General features: G+C 33.1%; 2 protein-coding genes across 5 annotated transcripts; one reads left to right on the top strand and one right to left on the bottom strand.

Moving 5' to 3' along the window:
- Positions 1-454: 454 nt before the first annotated feature.
- LOC105327470 (surfeit locus protein 2) lies at positions 455-7,944 on the bottom strand. Its single transcript, XM_011427973.4, has 10 exons — positions 7,799-7,944; positions 7,437-7,594; positions 7,140-7,243; positions 6,500-6,628; positions 5,707-5,834; positions 3,782-5,498; positions 3,563-3,630; positions 3,073-3,220; positions 815-942; positions 455-631 (listed from the first exon to the last, which is right to left on the bottom strand). The coding sequence occupies exons 1-6, from the start codon at positions 7,895-7,897 to the stop codon at positions 5,457-5,459; spliced, it is 660 nt and encodes a 219-aa protein (XP_011426275.3). The 5' UTR covers positions 7,898-7,944; the 3' UTR covers positions 455-631; positions 815-942; positions 3,073-3,220; positions 3,563-3,630; positions 3,782-5,456.
- LOC105327469 (axonemal dynein light chain domain-containing protein 1) lies at positions 7,882-25,960 on the top strand. 4 transcript variants are annotated; one of them, XM_066074844.1, is made up of 32 exons: positions 7,882-8,022; positions 8,370-8,472; positions 8,803-8,975; positions 9,305-9,405; positions 9,623-9,731; positions 9,890-9,913; positions 10,978-11,063; positions 11,289-11,345; positions 11,904-12,012; positions 12,576-12,650; positions 12,956-13,050; positions 13,227-13,319; positions 13,481-13,547; positions 13,636-13,794; positions 14,063-14,331; positions 14,633-14,668; positions 15,001-15,015; positions 15,409-15,435; positions 16,824-16,905; positions 17,039-17,221; positions 17,624-17,675; positions 18,384-18,600; positions 19,008-19,034; positions 19,545-19,638; positions 20,229-20,419; positions 20,689-20,769; positions 21,085-21,181; positions 24,212-24,400; positions 24,624-24,758; positions 24,866-24,952; positions 25,061-25,155; positions 25,488-25,960. In XM_066074844.1, exons 2-32 carry the CDS (start codon positions 8,376-8,378, stop codon positions 25,786-25,788), a joined length of 3,423 nt encoding a protein of 1,140 aa, XP_065930916.1. In that variant the 5' UTR covers positions 7,882-8,022; positions 8,370-8,375; the 3' UTR covers positions 25,789-25,960. The 4 variants fall into 4 exon arrangements, with proteins under 4 accessions (XP_065930916.1, XP_065930918.1, XP_065930917.1 ...); XM_066074846.1 differs by lacking the exon at positions 19,008-19,034 and having other exon boundaries at positions 18,384-18,543; XM_066074845.1 differs by lacking the exon at positions 19,008-19,034.
- Positions 25,961-26,187: the final 227 nt, after the last annotated feature.

The raw sequence follows: 26,187 nt of genomic DNA, 5'->3' as shown, positions 1-26,187 counted from the left end.
TGAAACAAAATTACTATGAATATAAAATAAATTAACAATACATACATTTAAGTGTTGTTCATCTTTACTTTTTGATTGTCGAATTCCTTCTTTATTGATCTATTAAAAATCTTACACCAATTTAAATGATTCATGGAACGGTGATAAATATACATGTACACGCTGATAAAGAAACACCTCTAAGACTCACTGTCCCTTAACTAAACGTCGTTGCGTTCCTTTGCTACGTCTTAGATAATGAAACCGTTTAATCGGGTTTCCTATTCTTTTCAATCCTGCCATCCAAGAAAACATTGCAACAAATTTTTCCACCAAGCGCAATTTAAATCACTTTTCAAAGTGAAACTTGCTCATTTTAAAGAAAGCAAATCAGGTAAGCGCAAAGTATTCCATACATTTGAACTATTAAATTATTACACTTTCATAAAGAATTTAATAATTCAACAAATTAACAATCACTTCATTTTTCATTTATAATAAGTTCATACATATTAATAATGATGACATATAAATATAAAATAAATGGTGGATTTCTGATTTGGGTGCCAATTCAATCTGATTGGCTAGAGTACCGCCATAACGCAATCCATGATGAGGTGGTCTCCGTCCTCGGGAATATACCGACTCACGTCTGCAACACAAGTGTAATTAGATGTGTACAATACAATTTATTTGGTAGCATTTCGTGAAATTAATGAATTACTAGATAGAATTACAACTGTCAATTTGAATTGCTAGTATTGATTTTATATTAATTCCTATATTATGATTCAAAACAACATGGGGGTGTTATGTTTAAAACGTATAAGCTTACCGGTAGAAAGGATTGTAGATGGCCCTTTCTTGAACTGCCAGGAAGTGAGACTGGAGCCACCACATTGCCCCTCTTTACCCAAGCCTAGAATAATATACCCGTGCTTACTGTCGTATGTTGTGGAAAACCTAAAAAATTATAAGGATTAATTATAATTTAAATCTTCTTATTAAGATTTTTAATCTTTTATTTAATAAATGGGATTATGACTTCCATTGACTAACTTCTGGCAAACGTGCATACGTTTTATTTATATTACACAAAATTTCATAATTTGAAATCCATCATATTTTGTCCCAAGATTTCCTCGATTCACATTTTGCTTTTACTACTCGATATTAATGAACATCTGGGAATCAAACGATGTTCATTCAAAGTTTTAAAAAGTTTTTCCTTTGAAATGCCCCCTCTAGCTTATCAGGTTTTAATACGCGGCTAAAAATAAGGAGTATACGGGCATTTTGCATTGCAGAGGGATATAAAAGTACCCGGATGATAACGATAAAAAATTGGTATTCTGAGTGACTTCCGAATTAAAAAAAAAAAAAAGATGTCAGCATTCCCCATTATAAAACTCCGAAAGAAATCTGTTTTTGTTCCTTAAAATTTTCCAGGGGAAAAATGATAGAGTTTTATTAAAGATATCTTGAATATTTTCCCTTTCATCGATATCAATTGTACTTCTTTCACATGCATGTAGGATTTTCTTTTAATTAAAAATCGCCCAAATGGGATGTAAACAATAACTTGGGACAGATTATAGTCGTTTTGGCATAAATTAAATTCTTAACTAGACCGATTAGAAAATTTATTTGAACAATAGTACATGTATATATTGCGCAAATAAAATGTGCACGCTTTTGACCCTGACCAGAGATGATCTATTTTAAAGTCCCATGCGTCAGCGAGTTATGCTAATTTTTCTACAATGATTGCAACCCATTTATCCCATTGAACAAAGAAAGCAATATATTTTTTCATTCATGAAAAGTTTTTCATATAAGGTCTATTTTGGTAAATACGAAAATTCGTAGCCACGCAAAAATACCAATTTTGAAATTATGTGATAAGTAAAATCGCCAGTGTTGTCAATAACTTGAACACAGTATGAATTGAAAGTGGATTTTGCCTAAAAGAAGACCATTGCTATGTTTTTTTTAAATAAAAACAGCAACATAGAATCAAATACTAAAATGTGTTTAAATGATAACCTTTTAAATTCAATCTTTTTTTTTTCTACTCTGTTATCGTAGCAACAAGTGTCAATTTCATAACTACTATGAATGTTATAAACATATTAAAAAGGATTTTTTTTTTATAGTAATCATTATTGCTCTGAAAAAATGAAAATATTCAGAGACCTAGTACATTCTGTTACATGTACCTTTCTCGACCATTTTTTCTATAATTTGAAAATTGACAATATGACAACTTCTGGCCTCGAGATCATGAAGCGTTTTAGAACTAAGTCGAAATTTCACTCATTCATATAATTATAATACATCAATAAACATTGCTAAAAGTTTGTAACTTTCAAGGTATTATGGAGACACATTTTAATCGCATTTCATTTTTTATTTTTTTTTGTGTTTACAATCACAAGACAATAAGACAGTGTACAAATTTTGACGTAAGTCCGTGATCCTGGAGCCTGAATTCTTTGTTTGTGTATGGCTTAAATATAGCTATAATTTTCCATTTTAATCTTTCGTCGCCTTGGCAACGGATCCTCTTAACAACCAATTTAATGGTGCCTTGATGTTACAAAAACTATGTGTGCCGGGGCCCGAATCCCAGTATAAAGTTTTAGTTTTACAAAGAATCGATACTGAAGTTGGGGAAAGTGTGAAAATTCGTGCACTATCGACCAGTATGGATGTACCCTTGACTCTTTGCCTATTATATATTGATGTTAGGAAATATTGGCGCAAAATTTATTTTCAGTCGTTATCCTATGCATATTAAATTGCGACCAGATTTGTATCTTTGTTTTACAAGATAGAATAGTAAAGAAAGGGCTATGAACTTCATTACTTTACGGGATGGTGGAGCTTCAAGAAGTCGAGATGGATATTAATGACCACACGCGACGTTTACGGGCTATGAGCCAATGATTGTCAAGGTGTTCTTGACGGGAAGAACAGGTGTTTCGAAATTCGTACATGTAAGTTATTTCTAGCACTGAAAGGATCAACCTTAAATCTACACACATTTTGAAGTCAATAATTAAAATATGCTTGAAATATACAAGTACTCACTCGTAATTTGTGTCGTCGTCGTCATCAGCTGCCTGCTCCATAAACCGGATGAACGGTTGACCATCTGACGACGTCACGTTTCGTTCATACACATACCAAGGTTCCGAGAATGTGTTACGTATTGTGTAGGTAATAGTGATGTTTTTCACTGAAAATTTGACGAATAAATTTTATAAAGCGTCATTAAAATTTCATTTGAAAGTTTATGAGGAAGAAAAATGCTGTTGTCTAAATCTGCCTTTTTATATAAATCAAACTTCGATTTCTAAAGGCTCTTTTACGGGGTTTTTTGGGTTTTTTTTTTTTGGTTTTTTTATTTTGGGGGGGGGGGGGTAAATCAAATCAAATCATTATACTTTTAAAAAAGATGAAGATATATCTTAAACAATACATTAGACTAGCGATTGTCATTTCAAATGTGTTAAATCTCATAGCAGTTAAATTGAGTATAAATATTTCTGAAGAAATATACTTGATAATAAGATCTTACCTATTGGACTATCGTCATTCATTTCTTTACACAAAGATTTTGCATGTAATATCCAACCATTACAAAAACTACAACAGAAGTTTTATCAAAACTTAGTCATTTTTATTTATGGATAAAGATATTTTGTAGAAAATCATTATGGTAAGATATGTTGTGATTAACATTTAAATGGCTTATGATAAAACTTCAAATATTCCCATATACTTGTATGTTACTCACCTGAAACAATAGATATGAACGACCAAAATCACAATACAGTTCATGGAATGCATGATATAATATGTATGTTTTTCAATGGATCTGAACTGTTCTTCGTTAAAAAATTAAATTAAAACAGTAGCGTTTAATACGGTTTATCGTCTACTTAAGGATGTAGGATTGTCAACATGCACCAATCAAAAGGCTGGATTTGTTTAGCTGATATTTTTACGAAAAAAATAAACCCTTCAGGTGGAACGGACAATGTTACATGACAAATGGCGCGTCACCGTAACAGTTACGTTGTTTTGGGGTTGGGAGTGTTGCAAACAATGTGGTTTATTATCTAGAAAACATGCAGTGTAATTTGAACAATAATTTACCACTTGTTTTAATCATCAATTTGTCATTTGATTTTTTGTACAATTTAACTTTTACATCAAAATGATAACAATATGCAAGCATTCAATGCTTGTTTAGAATTGCAGTCAACTTGACCTCGTCGAGACTTGAAACAATTACATCTGAGATTCAGAGCAAGTTGCAGAGAGAGAACATATATACGTGTAAAAGACAAATAATTTAATAGATCCAAAGAATTCATTGGACATTGGTGGGCAACAATGTGTTCATGCATGTGTAATTCTTATCTAATACTAACAAATAACAAATACTAACAAAACAATTACAATGGATTTTTAGGCACAGGTACCTATCATTAATATTATCCATTTTTTTTTCATGAAAAAAATTACCCCATACCTAATTATAGGTATTAGGTATATTTTTATCATGAATAATTTCCCGATATTTAGCATGTCGAAATTTCGGGCAAGTCTGCCCCCTCCCCCTTTTCAAAAATAATGCTACGTTCAATCATTGAGACAGTAAACAGCTATCTCATAAAAAAAATTGCACTTTTACAAACAACTTTTTTATTTCTTTTACGGATTTGGTAAAAACTACAAACAAGCAAGTCACGATCCTTGTGATCTGTTTTTTAAAACCCGAGTTGAATTAATTAAACAAGTCTTTATAAACAAAGGAGTTAGTCTTCACCACAAGGATCCTTAAACAGATTCACAACACGTTCAATTTAAGTCGATAACATTGGTTGGAATCAATGCAAAATGCAAACTTCAGATATTAGGGATGGACCGCTGATATTTTAAAGTGATTGAAAAAACTGAATTACCTTTTTTAAAAAAATCATATTTATCAACTTTTAATAATTCTACAACTTTTTAACAAAAATGTTGCAAGAAATTTCTAGATTTTTTATTTGGATATAAAGATTCTGTAGCTGGTTTCACATATCTTCAAACTGGAATTTCTAATTTAAAAACAAACTGTCTAAACCATTTCTGAATTAATATTCAGACTGGTCATTTGAGATATAGCAAATTTTGCCCTATGCACCTGCAAAAAGCTATTTTCTTATTAATTTTTTTGTATGTAAAATATGCAGAACTGTCAATTTCACAATATCATTCATTGATGGAATGCACTGTTCCTCTTCAAAAACCATCCCAAATGATTTTGCTCAAATACTAATATACATATAACGTCTAAAAATACAAAAAAGCCTTAACTCCCCCCGTTATTTAAACGTCTTTAAATATGCACATGACCAATAATAAATAAACAAGAAACTTTATTTCTTTATCATTTTATAATAGATAAAACAGCTAGAGTGTCAAGACTTTTTCTTTTTTGTGTTCTTTTTCTTTTTCTTTCCCTGTAAATATTAAGAGATATTACATGATTGATTAACAAAATGAGTGGTATGGATTCATTAAGTAAGGAAATTAAAGGCTACTCATAAACATTACAACAATTTTCTGAAATATAAAATATTATCACAGTAAGCAAAACTTGTATTTAGGCGGAGTGGACTCATTTGTAATACAGCAGCTTGTTCAACTGCTCTGCACAAGATTCCTTACCTCCACTTGTTTCCTTTTCTCCCCTTGAGTGTGATTCTGTGCTGGGTCAATTTCTTCTTTGTTTTCTTCCATTTCTTCGGATTCATAATCTGGGGCACTATCTTCTTCCTCCTCCTCTGGATTACCTGCTGTAATATGAAAAAGTGTTACCAAGGGAATTTAACGAATGGAAATAGAGTTACTGAGGTAAGTTGAAGGATGGAAATTTATATCTTACAATAAGCCCTATATTGTTAAAGGAGTTTTACATCACGAACTTTCCAAAAATTTCGCACTAACTACATGTACTGAATGTCAGTTTAAAATGAACCAAGTCATTCTTTTTCTACACATGCATGTAATCAAATCTGAATAAAATTGAAAAAAAAATTCAATAGTAAATTTTCTCTAACAAAACTACCGTAACTGACTGATGGTGAAAATGTGTACATGTATTTCAAACCTATCATGGATCTTGGACTCTAATGACTGGTAACTGAATACCCGAATAAGATACTGAATGAACATACATCTCATCCAAGATGATTACCTCTTGACTACCTAGATAAAGGCCAATGATATGACAAAAGCTTCCCCCTTCCTTGGATTTCTTTTATATAAATACACATTGAGTACCAATGGCTACTGGCACCTGTATAGATTACAGGTGTAACATACACAACATCATCCCCTCCGATTACATTTGTACCTGGATAAACAGTCAACTACCTGGATATCGGTCACTAATATAACATACACAGAATCCCACACTCAGACTATATTAATTTTGTACTTTATTAAACAGTCCTACTACCTGGATATAGGTCACTGAGACTGTCAACATCACTTCCTGTCTCATCTCCATTTGAATCCTCCATGTCATAATTTTTCTTTTTTCCTCCAATGGGCTGAAACTTCTCACCGGTTCTCTGACATTCTTCCCCTGATATTAAGTTTATGAAAATACAATGTTATATCTTTTTTTAAGTTTACTACTTTAAGAGGGCTTGATGATCAGTGCCTTTTTTAAAGCTTTATTTACCTCCTTTAGATGAAGAGCTTTGAAGAAATGAAAATGCTCAAAAATTTAAAGCTAAAGCTTTGAAGAAATGAAAATGCTCAAAAATTTAAAGCTAAAATATTTAAATATTTCCTTACTAAATGCTACATGTACTTTATGGCCAAAATTATTATATATGTCAAAGTTTAAGGCAGATCTGATGTTTATTGACCATCAAGCCTCATCAAGTTTAAAATGAGTTCTGTTTTACACTTTTTCTCATACAATCATAGGTTTTTTTCTTTAAATAAAATACATTATTTAAAACAAATTAATTTTCCAACCTTCAAATCAAACACTGATTCAAGAGAAGGAAAATAAAACAATTTTAAGGGGGTCTGCAATTTTCATTAAAAGTGAGGTAAACAGAAAAGGTAGTTCAAACTTTTCTTACATCTTGCGTAAGCTTTTTTAAATCTGCGTCCCTCTATGTGTCTTTTGATGTGCTCAGGATTTTTGTTTATATGTCTCAGTGTAAGCAAACAAAACAGCTGATGTCTGCAATATAAAAATTTCAAAATCAAACATTTTTATTTTTTGCACTTTAAAATATCCCATTTGGGCTATTATATCCCCAAAAGGCAATTACCGGTATATCCCATTTGGGCTATTGGTCCCAACCTGTTCAGGAACCTTGATACTAGTACATTCATAATTTATATTTTATAGAATGTGACATTTTTTTACATACTCTCTGCCTTTCTTTGTACTGGGCACTATGTGTTCTTTAAATTTTTCATAATTGTACTGGTTCTGGGCAAGCAGCTTTTGGAATTTTTTGCCTTTGATGTAGTTCTGGATTGCTTCAACTTGACATGGCATCTCGTGGCCTGATAATGAACACTTAACCTGAAAACGCAAGAAAACCAATACTACTCAGAAAAAGCAACATAAAATGAAGTTTGCAGTTTTGGCATAAACATAAACAGTGACATAAACAATAAAAATCAGAGGAAATTCGAGCACACACATAAATTAAATAGATTAGCATCGAAAAATGTGAATTTACTTCACCTACTTCAAAATTTACATTTAATGAAAATAAATTCTTACCCTTGGCTTCTCATTCATAACTGTTAAATTGGGATATTGCTTTAAAAGCTTTTTTAATTCTTTCGACAGAGAAACATGTGAGGTTACTGAAGCCGCCATTATTTATGTTTTACATTTGTGCTTCCGCTTCCTCCTACCTTGACAACAAGTGTAAATTAAGATGGCGCCTACCAAAGGCGATAGGATCTGCTGATTTATTTTCTACATATCTCCTCTTAGCATAGGTATTTCTACTTCATTCATAGTTTTCCCTCTTTATACAATCCAAGTTTTATTGTTGAAATTCATAGAATAATGGTAAACCTTTTATTTTAATAAAAGAATGGGTATCAAACGAAAGCCAACCTGGTGTATGATATTCTTATACACTACAGTGTGTTTTGTATTGGTTTTTATCATTAAATTCAAAACATCTTTATGACATATACTGCAATATATCTATATTGACGAAATCCAATAAATAAAAATGTATTACATTTATTCCATCTGTGCATTATGATTATGTTTCATACCTTCGTGTTGTTCAAAGTGAATGAATGCAGTCGTTTGAATTTTCATTTAAAACTTTCAGATAATAATGAGCACTGCAGTAGCAACACAGCAACCTAGCCAGTCTCTTGGATCCCCAAGACAGCAAGATAGAAAAGCTCTGGTTTCCTCTGATGGCAAAAATGGTAAAATTTTATGTATAATTCATAGAATACTTACATGGACATTTATGCTGCATCTCAGATTTGCAATTTTAATGATAATGCTAATGATGCATGTATATTAAAGTTAAGGCTTAGTTTTATGTGTTTGTAACATTACAACAATATTATCAATTACTCTTAAAGAACAGATTTGAAAACAAAATCTTGATTATTGTAAGTTAATAATTTACACCAAGCTTTACTTGTGCCTTAACGATCAAGAAAGTTATTGATTTGTGTACTTACATTATAGATCACAAGATGTCATGAAATTGTATCTTTTCTAATTATTCTAAATATTTGTGTCAATAGCTTTACCAGAGCTCAGGAACAGTGGCAATGCTCTGGACAAGAGGAAGCCTCTCCCTACTTCACTACAGAGTGATTTCATCCCTGAGGATGTTTTATTTGCACTGACTCAACCCCCTCCAGTCAGAGAACAACTAGGACCCCCAACCAGGAACAGGAATCTGAATGTTACTACAGTGAGTCAACAATCAATAGTTGGAATATCAGTATATCTAATGTAATCTAACATTTATTTGCGTGCAATTAATTTTTGCGAGGTTTGTGAGAGCCCTGTCTTTGCAAATATTTCTCACCACAAGCCAGTCCTCAAATATCATGGGTATATATTTTTTGGATGATCTATATCTTGTGTGTGAAAATTAGTCATTTTATAATACTTTATCTCCAGTAAATCGCAAAATAAAATTGTCACAAATTAAAGCTGTTTACAGTACCCGAACACAAACTGCAAGAAAAGGTTGGGTTGATCTTTTCTTCACCTGGATTTATTTTGGTCTATTCCTAGGTGCCTCCTAGAGCTCCACCATCCAATTTATGGAGTCACAAAAGAAGGGAAAGGTTCAAGCACCTCACAGAAAACACACCATGTATTTGTGGAGCTGGAAGGTAATATCTCTTTACTTTTACTCCTTTTATTTAATACACAGGAACAAACTTAACACATTACGTGTATGTATTCATGTGTACACACATGTGTGAGCAGTTTTGAAGAGAAAAGATGATTAACATAACTCGATCCCTATTCATATCAATGTTTGTCAATGGTGTTCACTTGATTTTTGAGATTTATACTGTAGGGAATAACATTATTTTTTTCTTTTAGTGATATATCCTTCCTCTACGATGTCCCTCTCCCTGAGAAGAAGCTGGAGCGACCAGACAAACTGGACAAGAGTTTTGCCAGAAAAGAGGCCCTGGACAAACAGAGGAAGGTCAGTTCTCTCTTTATTTTAACAGTTAAATTATTGTCAAATATCATTATGATATTTAAAGTAATGCATCACAGCAAATTTATGCACTCAAATTAATTCTCTCTTGGAAATGATATGTACAATATAGTGCTTTGATGATTAAAAAATTGTTTCCTCAGAGACCAGCAGGAAAGGATGATAAAGTAATTACATGCAATTAATCAGAATATTTAGAGTGACCAAGATAAAAATGTCAGTTGTTTGATTGTTCCAATTGAGTCATGGAGAGTTTTGCATTCACTAAAAGTAAAAACCAGCATTGTTTTATATTAAAGGGACCTAGACATGATTTGAGGTCAAAATTTTCAATTTTTTTCCCTTGATTAATGTTTAGAATGGTTACTACATGTATTTTTAATGCTTCTTCAAAATTTGAAAGTCAATTATTGAGTTACAACCAAGATACAGAGTTTGAAATTCTTTGTTTTGTAAACAAAGCTCAAGTCTTGTTATTGTTTATCCTGGTATCTTGTTTGCCACTGGTCATTTCACCAAGGGAATGATGATTCTTTATTTACATTTTTTGTAAACAAATATAAGACTCAAGCTTTATTTACATTACAGTAAATCCTTACCTCTGTATTTCTCTTATAACTTGACTTCCAACATTCAAATTTTGGTCACTTATTCAAAACAAAGAAGTAAACCAATTTATACATATAAAAAATGTAATCTCCAATCGTGTTTAGGTCTTAGTAACTTTGCATTTTGTGGGAAAGGGTATAATGTATGTTTTTTTTCTGATATAAAGATCAATTCCTATAAGTCACTAACTATAGCTTGTTTTTATATGATATCGCTACGGAATTTTTTTTCATATTGAACAGTACTAATTGAACAAAAGACATGAAAATTTTCTTCAATTTTTACATTAAAGCTAATAATACAAAAGAAGCAAAGGAAGTATTAAATGCTGAATAGTTGTACAATTATGATGACACGTACATGGTCCTATTTTGATATTGATCAAGTATGGTACTTTTTCATGCAATAGTTAATAAATGTACACTACTCTATGATGTAAGGTAGGGTTCAAGGTCCCTTTTTAAGGTCAATAGTTAAAGCATCAATTAAGATAGAGACAATGTTGAAGACACAGTAAAAACCACCGTAAACAGGATCTAGTCCATCAATACTGTCATTTTTTTTAATATACTTTATGGAGTTGAAGAAACCTCTGAGACCCATTTGCAATCCTTATTTTCAGCCTTTGGAGCTCCCAGACACCTTGATTCCAGAAGAATATCACATTGTCAAAAACAAAGGGGTCATGGGTATTGAATTTCATGAGGAGTAAGTGTATATAAAAAAGCTGAAATTCTTGAAAGTTCTTTATCTACATTGTACAACAATCATAATTATGTCCAAATAAGTTGGAAATAACTTTAAAATTTTAAATTCATACCACCTTTGAGTATTTTTTTACACATTTAAATTTGAATTTATCAAAGCATTTGAAATCATTAACAAATTATTGAGAAAAAAACAAATCATGTTATGTTATGATATCTTTTTCAGTAAATACAGTAACCAAGTTGAAGACCATGAAAAGCATCTTGTTGTGTTTCCCTCCATGTAGGTTTTTTATCCTGCATTTAATGTCAAACATAAGTAGTATGATAGCTTGAGTACATGTAATTCTGCATCTTATACAATTTAATCTTTGCATAAAAAAGCAGATAACTCAATAAAAAGTAAGAGAGAGAGAGAGAGAGATATTTAGAATATTCCTACCTTTATGTATAACAAGTAAGCCAATCTGCAATTCCTGCAAGTAAGTTGTGGTTGAAATGTTTTAATTATTGGATTTTTTTTTTATTATTAAGCAAATTGAGTTATAACTGAGACAAGGATTGTAATCAATAATTGCTCAGGGATGCACAGTTTTGTACAAGTTTGATATTAAAGTACAGAAAAACCCATGAATCAGAGCTAAACATTAGGAATCAGAACACTTTAGCTGACAGCTTTTTATTTCAGTTTAGAATCAAGGGCAGGAAAGAGCGTTGATTTTTTTTCATGAACGTCTTGTACCATAATAAAAAGATAGATTCTTTATGTCAAGAAATGGCAGATACAGAATTGCTGAATTGGAGTATAGCTGTAATTAATATTTTGCTTGAAATGTTTAAGGAAACCTGCCAGTCGATTTGAGGTGGTGCAGCTGAAGAAGACGATGGACGATATGTTGGACAAGGCGGGGGTGTATGATACGGACGCCGAGATCAAGGGACCCACACAGGTGAGAAACACCAGCCTCATCCGTTCACATCAACAAAAGGCTGCATTTGTATTCAGTTTTACAAGACAACTTCATTGTTCTCTTAAAGAACAAAAGGCCTGTAATTTGTATTTGTTAGAAATGTTTAGTTCCGTGAAAATCATGTTCATTTGAATTAAAGGGTCTAACAGAGAATATTATCCATTAGGTAAATCTGGTACTGTACATGTGTACTGCATGTTTTCTCGTATGCAAATTGTTGACACAGAAAATATGGTAGACTATATAAATTAATTTGATTGTATCGGTTGTTCATTTCACAATAAAGTTGCATGATTAAAGTTATTCAAATAATATTTTATTTTTGGTATTAGGCAGGCAAATAAAGTACTACATGCATGTTGCACTAAAAGGTCACTTAGTACATTTGTTTTTAAATCTATATGTTGTTTTACACATTTTCAGTCAATTATGGTGTAATCAAATCGACAATCTTCCGTTTACAATGGTTGATAGTAAAAAATCATTGTTCAGACCTTTTGCCTTGATCATTAAATTATGAAACATATTACAATATCTGACAGATGCACAATTTGCTGGAGTTGATAAAGAAAGAACAGAACATTTACAACACAGTCTTTCATGAAGTCATCCGACAGGTAAGAGTTGCCAATGTTCACAAAACAAGTCTGTTGCTCTATTTACATGTATTTAAAAAATGATAAACTAACAGCAGTTATTTATTAAGGTTTACTAGTACATTTTATAATGAAATGCCTATTTTTTATACATGTATATACATTTTACAGTTTGGTAAATGAACACTTTAAAGGTTAAATTTTGTTATAAAGAAGAATCCATTGCAAATTTGATATTAAGTTCAGGTAAGCATTATTCTCTATGTAAACCAAAAATTAAAAATTCCAAATCGTATTAACATAAGAACTGTTTTGTGTGTTTGCAGGTTAGCATAGAGTGTGTGGAGAGGGGGGAACTGCTGGCCAATCTCCGCCATAAGTACAGCGACCTACTGAACAAAGTCCCTCAACAGATCAAGAGGTACGCAACTAAACGATGCTGCTGAATAACTCAAGATAGTTATTGTGCCCATTAACTATATATATTGACTCTAATTAAATGAATCATGCTGTTGGGTTTTTTTATTCTGAAATGCTACCTATTTATATTTTTTTTTCAACTGTGTTTTGCAACATGATCATTTTCTTTTCCTTTAGTTTACATGAGGAGGTCATGGCTCAGAGGGCCCTGGACAGACGACTCACGGAGGAGCTGATGAGATTCAAAGGCACCATTGGAATACTGACCAGGTAAATCAGTAGCCATAAGGTCTAAAGAAGAGGGAGTTATTCCCCTTTAACTCTGTTCCTAATAGACGAACAATATTTCTGGAAATCAGATAATGCAAACAATACAAGTAAAAGGCAACAGAATGAAGCTATCAAAACCTAATGTTACTTAAATATTTCAGTGAGCTTTCTGCTGTAAAGGAACATGACAAAAAAGTGACAAAAGAAGCTCAGCAAGCTCAGGAAGACGTGAGTAGGAGTTATTGCCCTTTAGTTGTCTTGATTGTTTTAAATCAAAAACTAATTTCACTTTAATCTTAAATCTATTCATTTCCAGCTGAAAACTGCTCTCTCTGAGGCCCAGAAGAATGCCAGCCTTCTGGCTGAGTACCACGATCTGTATGAGCTCCAGAGGAAGAGACTGGAGACTTCAGTCCATCTACTGACTGAGGAGAGAGAGCTCTGGAGCAATGCCGCCTACAGTCTGGCCCTGAAGGTGTGTATTGGGGGAGGGGTGGATAGAAACAGATAGAACAAACAAATATTTATGTAGATGCCAATGGTATCTATAAAAAGGAATGAAGCAACAAGCAATTTTTTAACAATTCATTCAGTAAGAAGGATAAATATTTTCTATAATTAGTATCCAATTTTTGGGGTTCTTTTTTTTTGTTTAGCAAAAAGATGGCTGATGTTATATGTGTACATTTTGATTTTGATGTATGGATGAAAAAACAAAGAAAATAATAATTGTCTTTCATCAGGTAACAGAAGAGGCCAATTTGACTACAGCTAAGAAGCTCCATGTAAGCGAAAAATCGTGGGCCAAACTGGCCACCCATTTTACCATCCTCCTGAGTGACAAGGACACGGAGCTCCTGACAAACCTCCAGACCCATGTAGAGAAGTGGCGCGACCTAGTGGAGGAGTTCAACATCATACTGAAAACCCGCGAGGAGGAAATGAAAGTCAACATCAGCTCCCTAAAAGGAAGCATTCAAAAATGGATGAATGAGATCCGCAAAATTTGCTTGTAAGTTACTTTGACTACTAGAATCACATTTCGCTGTTCAGAGTATAAAATCTTACAAAATTCTATTATTGTTTGGATGAAAATTGATTTGTTACAACTTACAAGGGCACCTTTAAATCAAATACTAGCTGTGCACTGTATCTGAACTTGGCACAATATATGGTGGTTTGTTCACCTTAAATCTTAACATGAAATTTTCACCATTGGCAGGGGGAAATATTTGTTTATCAGCATGAAACTATCTTGAATTACTAGGGAATGCATTTTATTGCTGCAATTTAAATGACAATGTGAATTTCAGTGACGTGGATGAGAATGCTAGTATAAGTACGCTGAGGTAAACTATATGTACAATAAGCGTCAATGTATATTTAACACCTGTTCCATTTTATATTTTCAATGTTTTGTTTGGGAGGGAAGGAGAAGATGTATCTTTACTAAATTGATTTATGTTTCTAATTACATCATGGTCTGTGTTCTTAGAACACATACAGAAACTATAAATTGTTCTGTTACAGCTTTTTGTACTAACTTGTTTATCATAAAAAATCTGTTTTGCATGCTTTTGTTAACAATGAAAAAGAATTTAACAGTATTTAACATTTATAAGTATAAGAAGGTTTTGAAGAGCTGGGGATTAATGATTTTGACTTGATTTAATTATTATAGAAAAATAAGGCAGAGGTAAGCTGTGTTTGAGGGATCATATGGTCACCCCGTCATCATCATCAAATCATCATCTCATCATCATAGATCTTCGCTTCTCTTGAAATAATGCTAGATCTTTTGAACGTTTTAAAATGTCAGATCTTAGAAACATTTCATCGTTATAGTTTAGAATAATTGCTCTGTGGTTATGGGATTTTCTCTTCTATTTAAGGTTTAATGTTTATTTTTTTTTCCAGTTCACATCAAAACATTACATGTATATAGATTTAATTTGGGAAAATATGATATCAAAGTAAAAATCAAAGAAGCATTAATTAACAGCATTTTCATGTCATGCATTCATGCATGGTTAAGCCAACATTTGCATGGACTGAATTTAATTAATGAAGTTTTTGAACTTTGATTAAGGTTGCTCCATAGTAGAGGCCTGGAGTAGTAAGTGTAATGGCATGACTCGTGGGATTTTGTGATCAAGCTTTATTTGTTATGGTCCAGTGAAATTAAATCAAATGTTTTATTTTGTTTTTTGTAATTAAGTTCATACATAGATTAGTTGAAATCATGCATTAATTTACAAATCTAAATTAAACTTCCGGAAAACAAAAGGACCAGAAAGTAAACTAGTGTGTGTTATACACGCGACATTATGGTACTTTGTTACTAATTGTGCTATACTGTATAAATAAAAGACTTTATTATTATTATTATAAAACCACAAAGAAGAAAAATATTTAAAAGACCCATATATTAACACATCTTTATTCAGTTAAGACACAGAATTACTTTGACTGTTCTTTTAACATCAAATTCTATATACACCTAAGCCTTTGATTATTACCTCAGCATTAATAACAGTAGTTTTAAACTACTTTTCTTGATTTATACTTCAGATTCTTTTTATTTTTCTTTCCAAACTTTTATTAACATATTTTGATAATTATGATTTATTGTCTAACATTTAATAAAAATGGGAAAAGTTTACATTCTCCAATCTTTAAAAAAAAGTTTAATAGAAAAATCGTACAGTTTCCAATTACAATTCCTAATATTTTTGCTGATATTTTTTAAAATGGTTTTTTGTCTGTAATATTTGTAATAAGTTTAAGTTTTTAGACACAAAATAATAGAGTGTTACATGTGTATTACATTTTTGTATAAGACTTGAGAATATAATATACTGTAAACCAAATTTTATTTGCGTAAAATTACTCCAATTAAAAGATCTGTAAAAACCTTACATTACCAACATTTCTTATACTGGAAACCAATTTTTTGATGGCACTTCTGTTTAATTAAGATATCTGTTTTGGTTTATTTTTTAAAGTAGTCAAAACGTAGAATTGATGCGAATAAAGAATGGTTTACAGAACTCTGTGATGATGTTCCAGTTTGATCTGTCTGTCCATTTTGATAGGTTTTTTATCATTTTGCATGTAAAAGATAACAAACAAAATACAAAAACAATGAGACAGCTATAACCTGCATGAACATAATTAAACATAATTAAAAAAAACTTGGATTGCACTGGATTGCCTTAACTGCATGCAAACAGCAACTGTGATAAAAGCACAACAATGGTTACTAGAGGTTTAGTTTTAAAGTAGCAAAGTCTTGTAGTATAGAAAGCAGACATTTTTGGGATCTTTTTTTGATTATTTGAAAGAGTTAACTTGAATCATGATATTCATTTTTATGCCACTGACTATTTTGTCAATTAACATTGGAATTAGTTTTACTCTGTCAAAGATAAACTGTACAATGAAGGATGTGTCCATGTCAACGAAGATGTGTGTTTAATGCTGGTTGTAACTGTTGTTTTGTAGTACAAAAGAAGGACATTTTCAGAAGTCGCCGGATGAAGCAACACTGAGATTGTTTCTGGAAGATGTGAGAAATTGGGAGGAGGTGAGTAATGTATATTTGCTGTTGTTTTAAGTTTTGTTTACAAATAATGCTTATTACAGTAGCCCACCCCACCTCTTCTTCTTTCTTGTGTATCTCAACTTCTAATGAAAGACTTGTTTTCATTTTGTGACAGGTGCTTGGTAAGGAGGCGGAGAAGTTTGGTGGAGACACCCTTCTGAATGGTCAGGAGAAGCTGTCAATCATCCGTCAACAGATGGATGGGTGGACAGACAATGCCCTCAAAGTTTTCAGCCGGCACAGGAAGGAGGGGGCCAACAGTCACCCCGACCAGGAGGGGATGATGACCCTCAATGAGGCAAGTCACATCCATCATCCACACAATCACTTTAATGCTCCATACAATCAGATCTTCCATGCACTCTAGTATATACATGTTGCTTTATCAAGTGACATTATTGCTGTTGGAATGGATCAGTTTTCTGATATAAATTATATTGAATTCCTTAAGTATAGAAATTAGTATCTTCATCATGCATTTCTACCATTTCTTCTGATTAATCCAACAAGGATTTACGTGGTTGTTTACAATATTGATGTTCATTTTAATTGAAGACTGTCTAAATTTATTTGATATTATTCAGTACACTGTCTAATCATAAGAGTGTTCTGTTTTAGTTTACATATATATCTACCTGATAAGGGAAATAATGGTGTTTTCTTAGCATATTCTCTTAATAGATATTTTAATCTTCAACAGGAAGTAGAGGAATTGCTGAAACAATTTAGCAACAGGATCACTGGAGAAAATGGTAAGCTATGTTAACTTTTGCAGTCTGAATTTGACTGGAAACTTGTAAAATGCTGCCTTATGTATTGCACACACATACCATTTTCATATAACGTGTGCAGATAAATTTTTGCCAATGAACGGCTCCATAATGACAAATTAAACCTCTGTATTGGCCATTAGAAACTTATCATTAAAACATCTTTCTTCCCTTTGTTTTGGTGCTGAATACATTCAGTACATTTACTGTTTTGGGTTTCTGGTTATCATGAGGCGTCATTGCCAGGTTATTTCTAATAAATGTAACAAACCTGTGTCCTAGGTTTTATTGAACCTGAATGGATTGTAAATTGGAGAAGGTTTCTATTTACCTGTAGGTAAAGCTCGTTCACTTTCTGTCTACCACACTGTTGTTGGTTTCTTTTTATTGTGTTTCAGATTATGGTTTCATTATTACTTTTTCTGATTTGTTGTTTGTTTATTTTCCAGCTTTTGAATTCCAAATGTTTTGATTAAAAATTTCATGAAAAAAATTAAAGAAAACACTTAAATGTTTATACTTTGTTGCTTGAAAATGTTTTGGGGGGTATACCAATAACTTCATTTTAATAAAAGATAAATTCATAATGATTTTATCTAACACAATAAAATTAATGGTTAGAGCTACACTGATTTTAATTACCAAAATTTTTTATTTAAACTTTATAACTACCCGGTAATCTTTATTTAGGGGTCGCTCCACACGCCATCCACTTGATGCATGGTCTGGAGACCTGGGACATGAAGATTGCTGCCGCACTAAATGGAACCCAGCTCATCAACGACAACGAGTGGATCGGCCTCCTGAACCTGATGGAGGAATGGATGACTGGCATCGACGAGGCGGTGCAGTACGTAGGCTCCACCCAAAAGGAGGAAGAAAGGATTGAGTCAAAACCACACATTAGGTAGTCATGGTAACCTGAGGTTGCCACGATAATCTTAAACTTGGGCATGCTGTCAGCTATACCTACTTGAATATTTAACCAGATGAGCACTGACTGTATTCCTAACCTGTACTCTGGGTGAAAGACTCACATGCACAGCTCCACTTCTATATTATTCACTGTGTATCAGAACTTATACTCACTGTTTTCAGCAGTTGATATACGCAACACATGTATGGCATGTCGCAAGGGCCACCATTACCAATTACAGCTTCAATTTGCATCTCTTTTTCTCATAAACTTTAATTATGCATATCGAATTGTGAAGTAGTTAAACATTTTGTTAACTTGCTTAGAGAAGTTATATACATCATTCACTGAGTTTAGTTGTTTTGCACTAACCTACGTGCGCTTTTTGATGTTAACAGATCGGTCACTTTCCTTGACGACAGGAGGTAGAGTATAAGATCCCACTACTGTGTTGCCCTGTATTCTATTCCCCCAAAATTAACATGTATTCAATTGTTACAGTAAACTTCCCAGAATTGTACTGTGGAAAAGTTAAACTGTCCTTTATTTGTTCTTTTATAACCATTCCCTATTACCATAAATTGAAAACCAGTTCCCATCTTTGATCAGAAGATACCTCAGGATGCTGGACTCCAAAGACCCAAAGTCAAGTCTACATTAGCTGTTACCATGCGCTGCTCCACTTAAATTTCACTAATCTTCACTACTGTGTGGCTTTGATCTCACTTTTCTGTCTTGACTAATCAAGAATCAATAAACCTGCTTTCATTCTTTACAACTTGCAAATAGTACATACATATAATACTTTTAAAATTTATTGTAACAGAAATTAATTCACAATTCATTGATGCTGAACAAAAATAACTATAACATGTATAAGCATAGATTGTTTGCATCATAAATGTCAAAATTCATCATATGACCTTGACCTATAGGATTGATGTCATGGACACAGTAAGGAAGGTCCAGAAGTGGGCCACTACAGCCAGTAATGCTATTGACAGTGAAGATGGCAGGCTAGTGGAACAGGTAGATAAATGTTTTACTCAGCAAGAATATCTTAAAGTCAGATCAAGCTATTTGCAGGGATTCAGCATTTTATGTAAGGTGGTACAGGACACTTGTTGAAATTAATGTGGATAAAAGTACTTGATAATGAATAACTGGCTTAGAATTTTAAAATTTTACAATATATTTGACCAAAAGCTATGTTTTACAAATTTTTGGAAAGGAAATAATAATAGTAAAAGCCCCAGTGAGATTTGAACTCATGACTTACAGATTCATAGTTAACACTCTAACCCATAGCACTATGCTGTTAGGTCACAATTTTGGGAAAGAAAACACCATAATCTTATCCTTGATTTTATTGTTTATTTGCATAGGAAGTACATCACAATATGGGGGTGTCCCATACCACCTTAAACAAACACCCAAAACTTATCTAATAGCAGATTGGAAATTTTTAAAAAGTTATAATTGTAATTTTTTTAATATAAGATACTTGACCGTTGACTTTGTGTAGGGGTAGGCAATTTACTTTTAGGTGGTCAAGGTGACTATTTATTGATTGTATCCTGCCATGACTGACAATCCTGACTGTTGTTGTCTTTGTTCAGGTGTCGACGCTCCACTCCCAGATGGTCCAGTGGATGGTACAGATGCTGCTGAGACTGGCCCCGGATCACGAGGGCAACTCCAAGGAGGCTGCGGATATGGTCCTTCTTAACAGCCTGACCCTGGGACAGCTACACTCCAATGTCAAGATGCTGTTCGAACAACTCCAGCAATTCACAAACTATGTAGCTCTGTAAGTCTGAACATCATAAAACTTTGTTTTAATTTTAAAACACGCATCAGACAAGTTCATCTCAGATTTAACATGATTTGACCACGTTTTTCATCTTATCATCTCAGCAGTTTCAATGTTCTCTCATGTAGCTGATTTATTTAATCACACATTTTCCTAACTGTCTACATAATGAACATTATTCAGAAATAGAAGTTTCTGTCTCTTTTTCTTCCCTCTGTCTTACTTTCTCTCTTCCTTTGTCTTTTTGTTCTGTCTGTCTCAATCAGAAACTCTAGTGATATCTTATTTGGGATCAGTGATCTAAGATCACTAGAGGAATACATCAGAGATGTCTTGGAGTCTGACAGGTAACCATTTCATTCTCTAACATATCCCCTGTTTACTTCATGTCATTGAATGATCATCCTTTACAGTTTAGAGCTTTCAAAGCAACAAAATTGAAGGGTCTGCCAAGACTGCCATAAGCTATACATTTTCCCCACAACTTTAAAATAAGTTTAATTAGTTTGCTTTGTTTGGTGAGAAATGAAGTACATGTACATGTAGTATACAAATCAATCTATAGTTAGAAATTCAACAATTTTTATCAAGTAAAACCAATAAGATTTTGTACAGAATGATCCCCTATCCTATTTTTGATGGATTTTGTGTGTTGTTTACAGCTGTTGTAGTGGAGTTGTGATGGACAACACGCAGGCTCGACGCGACAACATGGAGGACAACGCAGAGCATGAACTGAGGGACCTCCAGCGACTCAAGGTAGATTACTCTTCTCAGCTGTTGAACAACAACATGAATTGATTGTCTGGAAAAAGATCTTTTGAATAGATAGTTTAAAATTCTCTGCTGCATTTTGAAATTTTTGCCTGAGAAACCAAAGATTAATTTTCTTTTGTCTTAGCAGTGTTCATTTTTAGCTCACCGAGACGAAGTCAGGGGGAGCTTATGCTATACCCCCGGCGTCGGCGGTGGCGTCGGCGTCGGCGTCCGGACCTGGTTAAAGTTTTTGTTGCAGGTCCTGTATCTAAGCTATTACTTGTCCTATCTTCACCAAACTTGCATGGATGATGCATCTGGACCTACTTATGGACTTGAAAGACTTGGATGCTGAATCTGAGTCCTAAATTTCAGATGCTGGAGGAGGTTAAGGTTGTTGGACCAGGTTAAAGTTTTTGTTGCAGGTGCCCTTTGATAGCAATATCTAAGTTACTGCAGGTCCGTACTTCACCAAACTTGCATGGATGGTGTGTCTTATGATACTGATGCACCAGACAGGCTTGAGTGCTGAATCTGAGCTATAGGTTTCGGATGCTGGAGGAGGTTAAGGTTTTTGGAGCTGGTTAAAGTTTATGTTGCAGGTGCCCTTTGATAGCAATATCTAAGTTACTGCAGGTCTGTACTTCACCAAACTTGCATGGATGGTGTGTCTTATAATACTGATGCACCAGGCAGGCTTGGGTGCTGAATCTGAGCTATATGTTTCGGATGCTGGAGGAGGTTAAGGTTTTTAGAGCTGGTTAAAGTTTTTGTTGCAGGTGCCCTCTGATGATTATATCTTAGTAACTACTTGTCCTATCTTCACCAGACTTCCATGGATGGTGCGTCTTATGATACTGATGCACCAGACAGGCTTGAATGCTGAATCTGAGCCATACGTTTCGGATGCTGAAGGAGGTTAAGGTTTTTAGAGCTGGTTAAAGTTTTTGAAACAGGTGCCCTCTGATGATTATATCTTAGTTATTACTTGTCCTAACTTCACCACACTTCCATGGATGGTGCGTCTTATGATACTGATGCACCTGACAGGCTTGAATGCTGAGTCTGAGCCATAGGTTTCAGATACTCGATATTGTTAAGTTTTTTGGAACAAGTCACATGTTTAATAGATAATAGTATTTTTTCAAACTTGCATAGTTGATTAAACTGTAGTATGAATGAATCACAGAGGAAGCTTCAGATGCAGAGCTTGATCTCCATTATCAAGGATGCTAAAAAATATATCTTAGTTATTACAGGTCCTAACTTCACCAAACTTGAATGGATGGTGTGTCTTATGATACAGATGCACCTGACAGGCATGGATGTTGAATCTGAGCCATAGGTTGCGGATGCTGGAGCAGCTTAAGGTTTTAATTGCTAGTGCCCTCTGATGATGATATCTTCATTATTACTGGTCTGAACTTCACCAAACTTTCATGGAGATGCGTCTTATGTATACTGATGCACCTGACAGGCTTGAATGCTGAATCTGAGCCATAGGTTTCGGATGATGGATAAGGTTTAGTTTTTTTGGAACAGGTCACATGTTTTATAGATGATAGCTTGCATAGTTGATTTAACTGTATTATAAATGAAATGCAGAGGTTGCTTCAGATGCAGAGCCTGATCTCCATTATCAAGGATGCTAAAGAAATCTCCTACCTCATTCAAACCTGCTCGATAGATAGATGTGTTTGTTGATAAATGATATAACATGATTCCTATTATATAGAATTGTATAGTATGAAACAATATTGTTTAATATGATACAATATAATATCATATGTAATATTATAAAAAGTTATATGATACGATATGATATTGTATAATTTTTTAAAATATTTTTATTATGATATTGTATCATGATATCGTTATGTATAGTATTGTATATTATGATACAATATTGTATAATATTATATTGTATTATTAATTTATTATTTAATCACATGATACTATTACATAAGATATTGCAAAATATAATATTGTATCCTATAATACTATATTGTATATTCTATAATATTGTATCATATGTTTTTGTATAATATGATATTAGTTTCTGTAATATAGAATTATATCATATGAAATTGTATAATATGATACTGTTATATTATATAATATCGTATCATACGATATTGTATAATATGATATTGGTTTACAATATGATATATTATCACATCACATGAAATTGTATTGTATGATATTGTAAAATATATTATTGTATCATATGATACAATATGTAAAATATTATATTGTATTATATAATATTTTACTTTATCACAGAATATTGTATCATTTGATATGATACAATGTTGTTTCAAATAATATTGTATCATATGATACAATATCATATTATGTATCCAAAATGATACAGTATCGTACAATATCATACTATATTATACAATATAATATCATATATTTCAATGTTATGATGTATTATGTAATATGATATTGTAATATAATACTATATTGTTTTATATATTATGATATTGTATTATTTGATCAAATACAATAGCGTATAACACAATACAATGTCATATCATACGCTACAATATCATATCTCATCATTATTGTTTATTATGGTATTCTTTTGTATTATATGATATATGTTGTAAATATGATAGGATGCAATATTTAATTTTACATTATTGTATTGATTAACATATGAACATATGATTATCATACAATTTTTTAACAGATGATATACGATATTGTGTCAAAACAGAATCCATGAAAATCCAAGATCATAAAGTATGATTTTCATTTAATATGATAAAGGTGGTCTCAAAAAGGTGAAGTCTCATAAGGGTGATGTCTCGTCTCGGTGAGCTTTGTAATCTGTGATTACCTATGTTTTAATCCAATTTGCAATGCTTCCTACATGCTACTAATAAAAGTAAATGCTAATATACTTTAAAATTTACCAGTAATGCATATAAAAGCTTGTTTCAAATTTGTTAACTTATCATGCTAATTAGTTAAAGAGAAGGATAAAAGTGGGCTTATTGATATATGTTACTATTACTGCTGTAGTCTGAGTGTCTAGATTGGATCCACACGGCCAAGCTTCTGACCTGCCACCTGTTGGGGGACCCTGTCGAGACACTGTTCCCTACCGTTGTGTCAGGGGATGAGCCCACTAAAAAGCCGGTCCCAGAAAAACCAATGGTCACATTCCACGACAAAGAGAAACTCCAGCCCTCAGCCCCAGGGTCAGAGCAGGTAAGCAACATCACCACCACCACCCACCTTTTATCGAGAAATTTCCCTAGGAATCCAAATTCAGATTTTTCTTCTAAAGCACCTTTGGATTACAAAAATAACATGAGTAGAGATTTAAGATTATAGTTAACATGTATTTCAAATTATTGTTGCGAAAAGAGCTCATAAGTGAAAAGAACAAAAATAGACATCAATATCACACATATGATCATTCTTCTGTCAGAAAACTGAAGTTCCACCATCAGACTCAGCTCAAGTTGATCAAACAGAAAAAGCAGAGGAAGAGGTACCACCAGTCAGGGAAGCCACAGAGGGAGAGGAGCAGAAACAACCAGCTCCTGAGTCGGTGCCACCTAAGGTTCGTTCAAAGGTCAAGCTTGATATCGATACATGTATACATGATACCTCCTTGTTCTTTATATCTTAGTGTATACTGGCATATCATGGTCATTTTTTTTCTTACAGGAAAAAGAAACAAGTAAAGAGAAACTTGAAGTGATTGGCTTTGATGAAAACACTCATATGAAAAATCTTAATTCAGTTGAAACAAAGGTAAATCTCTCTCTCTCTTTCTCTCTCTCTCTCTTTCTCTCTCTCTGTTCATTATTAAACCATTTGCTGAGGTTATGAGATTATTCCTGTTATCCCCCCTGATTTCAGCCCACTGCATCCTCCACCTTTATTCCTGATGCTCCCAATACACAGAAGTCTTATGAAGCTCTAGCAGCTGTTGAGAGCCTACAGAACCAGCTACTGTAAGTACAGAATGTAAAATAGAAGTCAGAAACTTGTTGGTAATCAACTTTAGCTGAAAAAATGGAACCAAAGCTTAAAAAATTCTCACATCTATTGCAAGATTTGCAAAGGGGAAATACTCATTTTTCCTATACATGTCCCAACATAAAATTCATTTATTCCCCCTTTCAAAGACAATAAAATTTATCAATAAGGCAGTATCTGACTTGATGTGAGGCGATTTGAAAATAAAATTAATTACTTTAACCAAATATATATGTATAGCTCACATAATGAGTGTAGAGTAGTTTGATTTTGTGTACAATTCTTGGATTGTTGTGAATTTTCGCAGAGGCACAGAACAGAGAGCACAGGCAGCAGAGGATAGAGCTGCTATGGCCGAGTCTGATCTTGCAGAGGCCAACGAGAAAATCCGCGAACTAGAAAAACGATTGGCTAAACTAGAGAAGCAAGATGAGGATTCCACTGCTGGAGACAAGACCCCAGCTAAGGTCCCTGCCACCCCAACTACCCCCAGGGATGAGTCCGGGGCAAAAGATAAATCTCCGGAAAAAAAGGAGGAGAAAAAGAGACCAGAGTCCCAGGCTTCTAAAGCCAGCTCCAAATCCGGAAAATCAAAGAAGGGCAAATAACTCTAAATGTTTATAGTGATTCCATAATTCTTTAAATGACATTTAAATGTAAGAACAGAATATAAATGTTTATATGGTGAAGTAGGTACTTTCTACACATCAGTGATCATGTACCCTTGTGTCTGTGGTTTATTTACTGCCAACTGCTGAATAAACTGTTTTTGTTACTGTTGATATGGATGAATACTGCTGGTCATAGTTTTGTTGATGAATTTGTAATGACTATACATTGTATAAATTTGTACTGTCAACAGTTTTAGTACAGATCTTTGAAATATGCCCTTTACTTTAAGGAAAGTTTTATTATATTTAAGTTCAGTCAGTATTGTATTGTATTGAGATCACTATTTCAGTGTATTTTTTATACAGATTTATTGAATATGCACTTGACATCTGTTT

This window comes from Magallana gigas, chromosome 2, assembly GCF_963853765.1.
Source record: "Magallana gigas chromosome 2, xbMagGiga1.1, whole genome shotgun sequence".
Taxonomy (NCBI): domain Eukaryota; kingdom Metazoa; phylum Mollusca; class Bivalvia; order Ostreida; family Ostreidae; genus Magallana; species Magallana gigas.
This window is presented reverse-complemented; position numbering and strand designations above follow the sequence as displayed.